The 13,758-nt window shown below is 32.5% G+C and overlaps 1 protein-coding gene, 1 long non-coding RNA gene and 1 pseudogene across 2 annotated transcripts; 1 reads left to right on the top strand and 2 right to left on the bottom strand.

Annotated features, from left to right (window-relative positions):
* Window positions 1-2,772: 2,772 nt before the first annotated feature.
* On the top strand, window positions 2,773-5,517 carry LOC123193729 (annotated as a pseudogene).
* Window positions 5,518-5,556: 39 nt separating this feature from the next.
* Window positions 5,557-6,388, bottom strand: LOC123193739. The gene is made up of 2 exons (XR_006497127.1): window positions 5,969-6,388; window positions 5,557-5,746 (listed from the first exon to the last, which is right to left on the bottom strand). It is a non-coding gene; the product is annotated as an uncharacterized LOC123193739 (long non-coding RNA).
* Window positions 6,389-9,530: 3,142 nt separating this feature from the next.
* On the bottom strand, window positions 9,531-11,244 carry LOC123194601 (probable WRKY transcription factor 15). Its single transcript, XM_044607888.1, has 3 exons — window positions 10,378-11,244; window positions 10,154-10,279; window positions 9,531-10,042 (listed from the first exon to the last, which is right to left on the bottom strand). Exons 1-3 carry the CDS (start codon window positions 11,127-11,129, stop codon window positions 9,883-9,885), a joined length of 1,038 nt encoding a protein of 345 aa, XP_044463823.1. The 5' UTR covers window positions 11,130-11,244; the 3' UTR covers window positions 9,531-9,882.
* Window positions 11,245-13,758: the final 2,514 nt, after the last annotated feature.

Below are 13,758 nucleotides of genomic sequence, written 5' to 3'. Positions count from 1 at the left end.
GAATGAAGCTCTCTTTTTACAAAAAAGAAATCGTGCAATGAGGACTTGGTTCCTCTTCTCCTTTATTTATTTAATTTTCTTAATTGACTTTTTAACATCCAAGGGCACATGCTATGCAATGAACTTCACGTAATAAAAATTGAATAATAATAATATATTTACAAATAAATCTGATTAGGCCTAATCACAAGTTATAATCTCAATTTATATAAATAAATTATATAATTTATTTGTACACATAATTTTCTTCGTAAAAAATTGTTGATACATATTTTTAATATAAATGCAATTTTGTTTGGATACTGTTAATCGTAAAATCAACCAACGAGGATAAGTATGCAAAATTAAAGGTATAATTTTACAAAAGTGATGGTGTGATTTTTTGTCAATAAATTAGAAGTATGCAATATAAAGTCTAGGGTAAAAGATATTATAATAACGAAAATTTGATTATCAATTAATTTAGTAAAAACAAAATATACAAAATATGATTATTAACATTGATTATCTACTAATTACAATTATCTTAAGAGCTTTCATATTATCCACAATTATTTAAATTAAAAAAAATTATAGGTGCCATATTTTCCAAATTATTTTTTTGTTGATAGAGTAAAATAAGTCAAAACAGATCAAATCAATCGTAATGTCAATTCAACAACTAAATAGATGGTAAAAATTTGCATGTCTTGCATGGATCTTTATAAAATTCTTTATTCTTAAGGCCAAACGTCATTGTTGCTCAAAGATTTAGAAGTTTACTATTCTATATCTCATTTTGCATCAACCAGTTACAAAAAATTGGGTACAAAATCTCATTTCGAACTCATTCGCACAGAAGAATCAAGCACCTTAGTCAACTTGTTACAAGAATTGATAGTTAACTATCAAAGATTATCTTAGTTTATGGGTTGAACTCATTGTATCAAAGTACAAAACCGCATCCTTAGCCATGTATAGAATTGAATTTCATTACTTGAGTCAAGACTTGAAAGTTCCTTTGAACCTCCTAAGAGGAGGACAATATTTCGAGTAAACAATCAAAACCAAAAATAGAGTAAAATGTCGTCACTCACAACCACCACACGATTTTGTGTTGTAAATTAGTCCTCTGAATACACTGATTCATTGTAAAGGGTAAAAAACAAAACAGTGTTGCAGGAAAATTAAGAGATGTAGTTGAGTTAAGTAAAGAAGTGGGGCAAGTGAACATGAAATCATGTGGCGGTTAGTAATCCAAAGCTGAAAAATCCTAAAGTTACGGGAACCAAGACGTGAGTGGGAAACTAGAAATGGAGGATGGTCACGGTAAAGGACAATGCCTCTCTGAAGTCCTAGCTTCCCATAAGGGGTTTCGACAACCCAAATTTCTGTCTGTTACAAATACTCTCTGCACATCTTGTCAAGTTATTTACTCAATAGGGACGTAATAAATAATCACTTGAAACACCAAAGGATAGTTTGAGATTACTGCTTTTAATTTTTAATTAACTATAAATTATTAAGTTTATTAGTTTTAAGGATAAAATCATTATTTTATCTGTAATATTAAAAATAAATTAAAATTTTCTTTTCTTTCTTTTCTTTTCTTTTCTTCAGTGATTTCTCTCTCTGATAGTAGTCTCTCTCGTCTCATCTTTCCTTCTAAGAGCTCATCGATGAAATTCTTCATCTTTTTAAATGAATACGAGATATTTTAGTTTTTCAATTGTTTTAATATTACTTACTTGAGATTTTGTAGGATAGTGAGTGTCCACATTTTTACTGTACATTCCAGGTACCTCTAAGGTAGGTGCAGTATACTAAGCGTTGCAAAGTAGGGACCTGATTATCAAGGGCTTACAAACCCAGCTATATAAGTTTAGCCCAGCCAGGCATGAAGAAATTCTATGATGTTCGAAGAAATGAAAAGAAATTTGAAGTTGGAGACCATGTTTATCTCAAGTTTCAACCGTATAAGAAGGTGTCTTTAGTACTTCGAAGAAATCTCAAGCTATCAACGAGGTACTATGGACCATTTGGGACTACAATAAAAATTGGTCCAGCGGCCTACAAGTTAAAGGCTAAAGCTTCCAAAACATTCTAAGCTACATCTGGTATTCCATGTGTCTTGGCTCAAGAAGAAGGTTGGAATTAGTGTAGAGGTACAAGAGCATTTGCCCATAACTCGTGATTATACTCACTTTATACCTCCTATTCCTCAAGCAATTTTAGAGAAAAGAACAAGAAGAGATAGAAAGGAGGTTCTGGTTCATTGACAAGGTCTCTTTCCACAAGATGCAACATGGAAAGATTCTCAAGAACATCGCCTTCGGTTTCCAGAAATATTCCTAGGGACAAGGAAGATTTTAGGGACCATGTAAATCTCTTAAAGAGAAGTTGTTTTGATTTTATGTACTTTGAGATTTTGTAAATTGAATCATAGAAGTTAATATTTTTCGGTAAATTGCTCACTCTCAATTCATGAAGTTATAAAATTCTCTCTTAAATATTTTAGCATACTGGAGGTTTGGGTTGTCCTCAAATTATACGACCTGTCAAACACTTTTTTGCTTGAGTACATGAATTTTTCAAACCAGGGAAGCATAGAATGTGCCAGTCTAAAACAGACTCTTCTTCTTTAACCCCACCTATTACTGGAAGCCAAACTTATCCACATGACATACGACAAATTATTTGCAACTCCTAAACAAATTTATGTCCTGAATTGGATTAAATCTAACGAACTCTGCACGAGGAAAATTGAAAAAAGAAAATCACGTGATTTTGAAACTAATCGAATGTCGAAGAACTTCGCTCTTCACAAGCGAGCTGGAGCTTGACTCTTTTTGGCTACATAAATAATTCATCTATATAATAGTCACCAGCTGAAGAAGATAGACATAGAAGAAGAGCTAATCATTCAACACTATAACAGCAACGACGTCATGGCCACCGACTTCAAATCCATCCCAGTTATCGGTATAAAACTATATGTAGTTTCTGTTCCTCAGAGTTGACGGTTGAATACTCCAAAACTTGGTTTTCTCTTCTAAGTGATTTATTGGTGGTTAAAACTTAGAAGAAAGATGCAAAGCTTTGTGTAATTAATAGTTTCTGTGATTGACTTATTATGACTAGTATTGTGTGATGTAGATGTGAGTTAACTGTTGGCCAAGTGTGACGATCCAAACATGGGTGAAGACCCTCACGTGTCTCAAGTTGTTAAACAATTGGATCAAGCTTGTAGAGGGGTTGGATTCTTCTATGTGGTAAAAGTTTCAATGCTTGTTTAAATCAGATTCGTGTATTATAAGTTTGATTGAACATGCTTAATATGATTGCTTTGAAAGGGAAATATCTATGGTTTCGGTTGTGAATTCACTGGTTGAGGGCATTTGGAATCCTCATTAACTTAATACACAACATGTGTCAATAGTATTACTTAATACTTAACATAACATGTTGTGTTGTTTATTATTTGACCAGAAAGGCCATGGTATTCCTGAGTCCATCATGAAAGAGGTCAAAAGCATTTCGCACGAATTCTTTAACCTTCCATACGAGGAAAAAATCAAGATCAAGATGACTCCAGAAGATGGCTACAGGTTTGTTAATTAATTAGGAGAGCACATGCATACATACATATATGTATATAAATTAATATCAAGGAATAATAATTATAATTGGACTTCAAGGGATATCAGAGAATGAAACAAAGTCTCACCCTGGAAGGCATTCCCGAGTTGCATGAAGCCATCGATGTAGGTGTTTCTTAATTCCTTTAATTTTTATGACTAACAATTGAAGTATAACATATCCTATAAGTTTTTAGTTTGCCATTTTGTCCTGGTTTGAGTAATAGTGGTTCAAAGAAATAAAAGAAGGGATGTACGGGGCTTTTGGCAAACCGATGGAAGGATGTAACAAATGGAAAGAGGAAATAAATTAGTTTTTTTCTAAAAATTATAAGTTATTGTCAACATGACAAATGTGATTAACTAAGAAAATGTTTTTGGCAGGCCACTTCGGCCTCGAAACTTTAAAGCGTTGATGGAAGAGTATATCAGCCTTTGCACTGGCATGTGGAATTATATTAATCTGCTTGTGTCTTCTTGATTTAAATCTAATTTCAAATAACCTTTATATACTGAAAATCTTTCTGCACATTTTGGTTTATTGATGGTGTCAGAACTTTCTAAGAATATTTTGGGAGGAATTGCTTTGGCGCTGGGTGGGTCACCGTATGAATTTGAAGGTGATAGAGCAGGAGATGCATTTTGGGCATGTCGGATTATTGGTTACCCAGGAGCAGTTTTGCCGGACCGCATGTCCAACAAATCACCCGAAAATGAAATTGGATGGTATTATTGAAAACACGCAACCATTTCTATGCTTTTTGTCTTACTTTTAATTAAAATAACTGGGTCGTCTATGCTAAAATATAATCCCTTTATTACTGTTTTGCTTTTTTTTGTTTTTGTTTTTGTTGTTGATGTTTCTTCTTAACTATATATTCGGGCCCTCAAATTCAGTGGAGCTCATACCGACTACGGTAAAGATTATACATAAACTTCACATGTATAAATGGCATTTAAAATCTAATCATAAATACTGTATTAACGTCAGTAATAATCGTGCTTACATCTACTGCATGCATAACAGGTTTGCTGACATTGATAAATCAAGATGATCACGTGACTGCGCTTCAGGCACAGTCCCATCTTTTGGATCATCTCAGCGAAATTAATTGCAACGTATATCCATTTGTTAGAATATAAATAAATATATATTTTATATATATTATCATATGATTTTGAATTAAAAATAAAATAATATATAATCATATGATAACATATTATTTGTATATTCTAAAGTTCATACGATAGCACTGTTTATTATTATTTAGTATATGTAGCTCTATAGATTGTCTGAGTCGGCTTTAGCTTCACAATAAATCGTGTGAACGTCATTTGGATGGCTTGTTGAAGGCGAGAAACCTGTCTGGGGAATGGATTGCAGCTCCTCCAATAGCTGGATCATTTGTCTGCAACACTGGTGACATGCTCAAAGTAAATCACTCAGATAACTCATATGACTGGTGAAACTGAAGATTTTTTCTAATGGTTTGTACGAGGCAACTCTACATCGAGTAATCAACAATTCTCCAAAATATCGCGTCTCCGTAATTTACTTTTACGAGGTTAGCTAATTAATATATTTTTTTCATTTACTTCTTAAGTTTGTCACCAGAATTTCAATGGCAATTTACCCATGTTTTTGTTTACTTTACAGACAAACTATGATAAGCCGGTGGAGCCCTTGGATTTTTGAGTACAGAAAACTGGTGGAACTAGAAAGTTTGGAAGAGCTGTTTATGGAGAGCATTTAGTAAACAAACTCTCAACAAACTTCGTCATGTAGCAGCTGAATTTAGAGCTTTGAATCTCTCAACACCATTGTTGGCTCAGATATTAGGCCATGGTATCTGTTTCTGCTTGCAATAAGACCTGGATTAAAAGGGCAGATTTCACCCTGTTTCTGTTCAACTACATCATCTTCACGTATACTTTTTATTGAAGATTCTTCGTTATTGTTTTAATTTAATAAAATCAATCAGACTGGAAAAGTTAAATAAACCGGGGGAGAAAATATATTACTCTAAATTGATGTCAACATAATCACGGAAAGGTTCCACTCTCCGCGCAGCATCTAATAATGTGACTGGATCATCGGCACAAAAGTGAACAAACAATGGGCGATCCTCCTGCAATAACTTGCAATATTTAGAAACCCCAAAAAGAAGACCACCCTCCAATTCTCAAGAAATATAGATAAGAAAATACAGAATTCTCAAGTGACTAGCTAGTTTAAACTTCGGATATCTCAACTCAAAAAGCTTAAAATTATTAGGCATAAATTAATAACGAATCCTTCCTGAAACAGCTTCATCACAACTATGCAGCATTTGAAACTTCAAAAAATCTACCTTACAGGTGGCAAATTCTTGATTTATATACTTTTTTGAGTCTCAGTAAAAATTCGTGAATGCAGCATGGGTGTATATGCAGCCTCAGCACCGTTCTTTCTACAAAGCATCCGGAACGGGAGCTCTGAATTGTCAACCATCGTTGCAACGACAAACTTGGGTCGGCCTAGTTTTTGCCAATGGGCCCATGCACTCTCTATACAGGCCTCACCGTTGAGTCACCGACTGGTTAACCCCAAGATAAACAACGAGGAGTCAGACAAATAGATTCTTACTCTTGTTGTTGGTCGTGGCTGCAGCCGAGGAAGTAGTCGCTGTCTTGTGGCGGGATTGAATGGAGAACTCGGGTCAGAGTTTGGGCCATGCAAATTTTAGGAATGAGAAAATAGTGAGGTGGGTTTTAATTTTTTAAATATATTTTCTATGAGTGGACCATAGAGTTTGAAGACAAGCAACGGACTGACTATGGGTGAATATAATCTAGACTATATTTGAATATTTTTTAATTCAAATTTTGTCAAACCAGAATTAAAAATGCTTGAATTCACTTAATTTTTAAGGTTGAATTTAATAAATTTAAATCGAATTATTTTTTATTTGAATCAAATTTAAATAAAAAAAATATAAATTTAACTAAATCTGAATCTACTCCTAATTATATGCACCACCCACATGCCTTCTATGACAAAACACATGAATCACAGCATCCCCATATATATTCTTGTGTCCACCTTGTAAGCGCATACTCGAGGATATGATTCCCTGATATTGCATCCACCACCAAGGTTCTTGTTACCATAAGGCACGCAATGTACCTCTGACTTTTTATGCCCCTACCCTATCCCTATGGCTACTACCCACATGTTTAGAACCTTTCCTATTAGTATTCACATGTCTAATAACACCTACATTTTTATGCAGATGCCTAACTTTTTTCGAAGAAATACAACCAAAGAATTAGTCCACACAGTCAACAGTAATTAAAAAAAAAAGAATAATTTTCCTAACACATTATTAAAAGTTTTCCAAAATGTGAAAGAGTTGTTATAAAATAATTAGTTTTGGATAATTATTTTTTAAAGAAAAATAATCTAGAAAATCTCTCCCAGTAAAATTGTCCAAAATTAACAGAACAACCATTTCATTTCAGAATATTTCTTTAAAAAGAACACTGGAAAACTTCTCGTGATAACGCTCGGTTAATCGTAAATGAAGCCTGCATTTTTTGGCCAAAACAAGTTAGGCTTCGTTTATGGCTATCAACTATTTCACAATCAGGGCAATTTATACCTTGTTTTCGGATTGGTTTCACATAGACCTGGATATGATTCAAGCCGGCTTAGTCTCGAAAGTCGATTGAGCTCGACTCAAATTCGTTTGATTAAAATTCGAATCAAACTAAAACCAAAAGATTTGATTTGTTTTTTAATTAAAGCTGAATTTGAGCCAAAGGGTGTTTGACTCGATCTAGTTTGAATTTAGCTCATTTGAAGAATAGCCTGATGTAGTTTTTTGTGTAGATACCCTTGCTCTAGGGACTCAATTGTTATCATAGTAAGAACTCTATCAAATTATCTTCAAACATGCTTTTCACATTTTCATATTCTCTAAATTTCATTTTTGTTTTATTATCCTTTAAATAGGGAGGTCATTTTTGGAATGTTTTAATTGGACGTAAAGATACAATTTTCAATACGGTTTGGATATAATTCGAGTCAGCTCGATCTCGAAAATTGATTCGGTTGAATTTAGCTCAGTTTAAATTCGTTTGATTAAAATTCAAATTGAATTACAGTCGAAAGATTTAACTCGTTTTTGAATGTGAGTCAAACTATAGTTAAAAGGTGTTTGGGCTCGGTTCGGCCTAAATCCACCCCTAGTTTCACAAGATACACACAAACAAATTGATCAAATGCTACTTTGTGGAGACAACTTTCTAGGGTGTGTACTAAAGACACTTGAAGAAATTTATTGTTTAACTGTAGAAAAAACTTTTTTATAACAAAAAATTTTATCCAAATCTGATCATTATATTTAAAATTGAATCAATTATATCAAATAAAATAAATTTTAAATTTAATAAATACTTTTATAATTATTAAATTAGATAAATAAATAATTTGATTTTAATATATTATTAAAATAAAAAAAATTCTAAGCCGTTAAAACATACAGTAATGCAAATACCAAACCTGACAAGAAATTGATAGAATACCAGCTTTCTATGTAAGCATAGATAGACTGACATAACATTACTCTCTTTTGTGACATCTTAGAATTTGGGAGAATCATGCTACTAAAATTATACATACGTTTTAATTTTTCCAAAAATCTGCATTTTTAGATGTGTGAATAAAGATTCTCTTTATCCCATTGACGTATGAAATATCAACATCTTCCAGACTGGAGCAAACTCACTCAGTCGGGAACTTGTTCAAACTTGTGTAACCCAACACCGAATACCAACAAAATAAAGGACAAATTTATTATATCACTTCATCCTGGCAAACTGCAGGTGGGTCAACATAAATTTAAAGATAATCAAAATACTTATATTATATACTTTTATCATTACTAAAATACAAGAGTAACCGGTTGCTCTTGCATTTTTGCTTGTTGGGTTGTTCCATTTTCCACGCCTACAGTATTATTTTAAGACCTTTATGTATGCTACAACAAGGTTTGACACGTTAAGTGAAGTAAAAGCTTCACTAAATAATTGATTTAATGGTTTGAAAATGGATGGGGGATTGATGGAGAAGGCAGAGAAATGTGTGAATGATTTAGATAGTGGCCATTCTACTTGTCAACAATTGCATGAATGATAAGAAATTTAAGGGACCATCTCTCATGACAAAGTTGACGTTAAGCAATGGTAAAGCACACCAAAACAAAATTGAGAAGGACTGTAGGGCCCCAAAAGGCCTCAACTTATCAATTCCCCAACCACCCATTTTGACTTTGCCATTTCCTTTTAATTTCCCGTTTGAAAAAAGAAAAAAACAATTGCCGTAACAATAATCAATGCTAATCTATTTTCAACGAATAAATAGATATATATTTAATTAATAAAATTATATATATTTACTTTAAAATAGATAATTATTATTTTTTTTGAATTTATAATTACTATATCAAATAATTTAGAATTTTACTAATAATAAAAAATCTGTTCTCAAACCCTAACCTCCCACAAGAGAATAGTAAGGCACCACCCCTGTCTTTTGCCGGAATCCAAACAAAACCAAACATAAGTTCATAGAAGGAAAAAGAAACAAAAAAAAAGCTCTCAATCACTAACCAACACCCACCGTAGTAAATTAGCCGTCCTAACTGGCAACTTCCAACCAGCTCTTGCATTTCTTGGTCAACCGTCCAAAATACGACATATTGGTCCACTTCTTTTTACTTAATTGACTGAGTCGTTTTCTTTACTTTTTCTTTTATAGTATTTAATTCAGAGAAAGGAAAAATGATGTTACAGAAGGTGAGAAGTAGGCATCCAAATCAAGAACCAAAGATAAAGCAACAAATAAAAATTAGTGAAAAAGATGATAGAGAATAGAATTAGAACCCCACTTTCTTCCTTTTGAGATTGAAATTTAATACCAAATCCACCATCTTTCCTTGCTTTTTGTTTTAATTATCATAGTTTACAGTGCTCAAAATATGTAGATGAAGCAAGCAGATTCCGATCAGATTTGTACAGTACAGTCACTAGACTTGACAAACTAAACCCACTTATCTCCTTCGAGACGAATAAATGGGGTTTTCTTTCACTTCATGCTACCCTACTAATCTACTGTTACCCCCACTACTATTCAATATTCATTCAACTAATAAAGTTTTTTAACATCAAATATAAAACTGCGTTTTAATTGGAAATATTGTTCTGTGTTCACCACGTTAGAGCTTTATGACGACTCCAGGATGAGACTTGCAGCGTCTGCAACTGAGAGAGAGTGGTTGTGTTCGCCTTCATATGTCACTACAAGCATTGATGGATCATCCACTGCTCTTTCCACATGTTTACGAGCTGGGCAACCTCTGACGCTGCTGCACTTGTAGTAGCCTCTGTTGAAGTAAAATTTAACCCAACACAAATTCAATTAGTTAATCAAAGAATTGCACTATAGATAACAGGATAAATCAACTGGGTCAGCTAGCTTTAAGAGGAAATTATACCTCGGATGGGGAGATCCCTTGATGGGTTTTTGTCCATACTTTCTCCAGGAGTAATCATCAGGTGGAATATCAGATAATTTCAAGCTTACTGCAGGAACCCTCACAACTCTCTTCAATCTCAACTTTCTGTTACGATTAACAACAAAACTATAAGATTAAAACACAAAACTTTATTTATGGAAAAGGAAATAGTATTGTAAAGAAGTGGGAGAGTTAGTTGTTACCTCTTCTTGGAGCAATGGCAACGACCGGAAGACCCACCACACTTGCCAGCTGAACCCATGTTATTCTCAGAGTTGCACTTTCTCTTCAAAGAAGATGAAGACAAAGGTGGCTTCCCCGCTGAAGAAACCTGAGACAGATTAGTAATCTGAAAAGCAGAGGAAGATGATGGATGTTGTTTGCTATCACCATCACCAGTCAAGGAAGACATAAACGAATTCGCAGCAGAGGCATATGAGAAATTGATAGTAGTTGAGGAATCCTTCATCTCAAGAACCCCGCTTTTTGGAACAACCAAGGAAGAGAATTCATGTTGATGATGATGATGAGGTGGGAAAGGTGGAAATTGCTGGATCGGCGTTGCATAATAAACCTTAGATTCAACACCACCTTGGTTCTTGCTACTCTCTTGGTTGTTTAGATTAAGTTGAGTAGGAGAAGCTGAAGCTGAAGCCACAGGGGCCCTTCTAAAACGAGCATGGCCAGTTCTGGTGCGACCAAGAAGAGAGATCACCCTCTTAAACTTCGAAACGGCGACGTCTGCAACAGCTTTGTAGTCTTTATCGAAATCCATGGCTGGTTTAGGAGAAGAAGAAGATTGGTGACCAAAATTATCCTGGTTCTGTTGTGACAATAATTTGATAAGCTTTTCAACACTCTCGAGTCCAGAAGCTGCTTCTCTCACTGCGGTTTCTTCCACCATTTTGGAAGCAAAACCGTCGTTACTGAACCCCATCATGAGCTGTACAGCCATTACTGCAACAACACCATGAAAAAAGTATGCAAAAACAAAATGAAGACAGCAGCTCTGTTAATAAAGAGAAAACCAACCAGTTTTTGTTTCTCTGGCTTGGTCAAAATGATAGCCTCGGCTAATGCTATGAAATAGTGAATGGTCAATTAGGTCAGTCACCTGTCACTCTAGCTTTGCCGTCCATTTAGGTGCGAATCAGATCCAGCCACATATTATTTCTTTTTTATTTAATTATTAATCTTACATTTTTAGCCTGGGCTACAAAATATGAATAAATCAGTTCCATAATGTGAAGGTAAAATAAAGAGGTGGGACGACATTGACCTTCACTTCTCTTCTCTTCTCTTCAAGTGTGGGGCCAAGCATGTAAATTTGTTCAATGAGACATGAGAACATGATTGGAGATTGAGTCAAAGATTGGTCACAAGCCGTCCGATTTCTAGCTAGGTTTTGAATTAAATTGTAGTGTTGGTTGTTGCAGCATGATACAGTTGACTTTAGAATTTCTCCATTATCCTCTCCTGCCTATATCAATTTTACTGTTATTTTGGGTTTTTTTTTTCTTTTTTTTAATCATTAATAAAACACGACATTACAAGAAAAATATAAAATACATTTTTTATATTTTACAAAAAAGTGAATAATTGTGAAGTATATTACTACTTTTCAAATTTGTTTTATATAGTAATAAAATAACATTAATTGAAAAAGAATACTGTAATTTTATATTAATTTAAATAAATAATTAAGTAAAAAATCTGACATTCTACTTAATTATAATTATATTAATTTAAATAAATAATTAAATAATACTTTTAAGAATAAGGAGGACAATAGAATAATAAAATTATATGTTTTTATTTTAAATATACACATAAAAATCTATTTAATATAGATCATTACATAATGTAAAATAATTTTAAATTAAATGTAAAATAATATTTAATTTATTTGTTTATATATTTAAAATAAATATATATAGTTTTGCTCAATATTAGGATTATGTTACTTGATATTTATTCAATTGAAAAGGAAAAGTTGTCGATAACTTTTTCTCTCCTCCGTTTTCATACTTCCCGGAACAGAACGGAACAGTGTTGAAACTCAAAGGCATGGTTGAGGTTCCCTTGTGGGCTAATTACAGATTCGTCCTTCGGTTTTAAAGTACATAAAGGACTACATTTTTGAAAACTTACAAACCACCCATAATTTTGATGCGTAAGTGAAAGTGTAATCATATAGCAGTTTGGCAATTTTAGTTGGGTAAAGGAAGAAGAGATTTGTGTGGAGAACAGAAAGACGGAAAACACGTGCATAAAAAGGAGCACGTGGGGGGCAAGGGGTGAGAATAAGAAGAATGAAAATGTAATTACGGAGGTGACACTGAGAGTGGGAGAGCCCCATTTAGACATACCCAGAGAAGCGTGATGTCTCTTCAGACTGAAAAAGTGACCATAAATTACGCTCACTCGCATCTTTAATCTAATCAGCCCTTAAATTATGAACCTAAAAGTCCAAAATGTCACTCACGGGTTTTCATCCCAATACGCCTGTCTTTTCCTTCACTCACCCACTGTCAACTCCTCATTCATTGTGTTAGTGTGCCAACATATTTCCTACCCTATTCTAATCTTACCATCTAATTTATTGGACTGAGCGGTTCCTGCTGTTGGTGACATTTAACGTTAAAATTTTAAGTGAGTACAGATGTATACAGTCTGATTTAAGACAGTTTAAAAATATTTTAAAATAAAACTGAAAAATAAATTAATTAATTAAGTTAAATTATTTTAAAATTTAAATTATATTAAAAAATATAATTTAATTTGATTTACATTACCGTTTAAATATATTAAAATCATTCATCTTATAAATATAAATTATTTAATAAAATTATAGTTTTTTAGATTATAATATAAATATATAAAATAAATATAAAAAATAAGTTATACATCTAATTATTTATTAAAAAATTATATTAAATATAATTATATATATGAATTTTTAAAAAACACGGTTTACAGTTTGTTAAATTTGAAAATCGTCCAAACAATAACTCAAAATGAAAATTGTTTTTACAAAACTTTTAACTCAAACAAAATTATTTTACAATTTAAACTAAACCAAATCATAATTTTTTAAATAGTTTAACTCAGTTCAGTTTTATGATTAAAACTAAATTATGCACACCATTAAAAATGAGGATTATGATATATCAAAATCGAACATTTAATTTATTTGGCATAATATTTATAGAATCAATCATTAAATTTGAAATTTCACTTGTTTAGTATGATCAATTCAATTTTAAAAAGATGGTTTGCCTCTAATAAATTTTTTTTGTTACCAAAAAAATGATCCAAACTTAATAGTTATTTGAATGAATCTAAAGCTGTATCAAAATACAGCTTGTTTAACATGATATAGATTGATTTATTGCTATATTAACATCACAAGATTTATATATAAGTAATATTATGTATATATATTTTTAATATATAATTTAGATATGAATGATATGTCATCATATGAGTGAGTGTTATTTTATCTTTAATTCAAAACCATCTAATCACATGATGATACATCATCTATATATTTAAATTATATATAAAAAATGTATATATATAGT

The sequence above is a fragment of the Mangifera indica genome, chromosome 1, assembly GCF_011075055.1.
Source record: "Mangifera indica cultivar Alphonso chromosome 1, CATAS_Mindica_2.1, whole genome shotgun sequence".
Taxonomy (NCBI): domain Eukaryota; kingdom Viridiplantae; phylum Streptophyta; class Magnoliopsida; order Sapindales; family Anacardiaceae; genus Mangifera; species Mangifera indica.
The sequence above is the reverse complement of the archived record's forward strand: the minus strand, read 5'-3'. Positions and strand labels throughout refer to the sequence as shown.

Excerpts from the sequence above, each read along its gene's own strand:
- LOC123194601 (XM_044607888.1), bottom strand. The coding sequence starts at position 11,129 with ATGGCTGTACAGCTCATGATGGGGTTCAGTAACGACGGTTTTGCTTCC. Across the intron at positions 10,280-10,377 it reads TGCCATTGCTCCAAGAAGAG|AAAGTTGAGATTGAAGAGAG; the intron begins GTAACAACTAAC and ends TAATCGTAACAG. Across the intron at positions 10,043-10,153 it reads AAGGGATCTCCCCATCCGAG|AGGCTACTACAAGTGCAGCA; the intron begins GTATAATTTCCT and ends TTACTTCAACAG.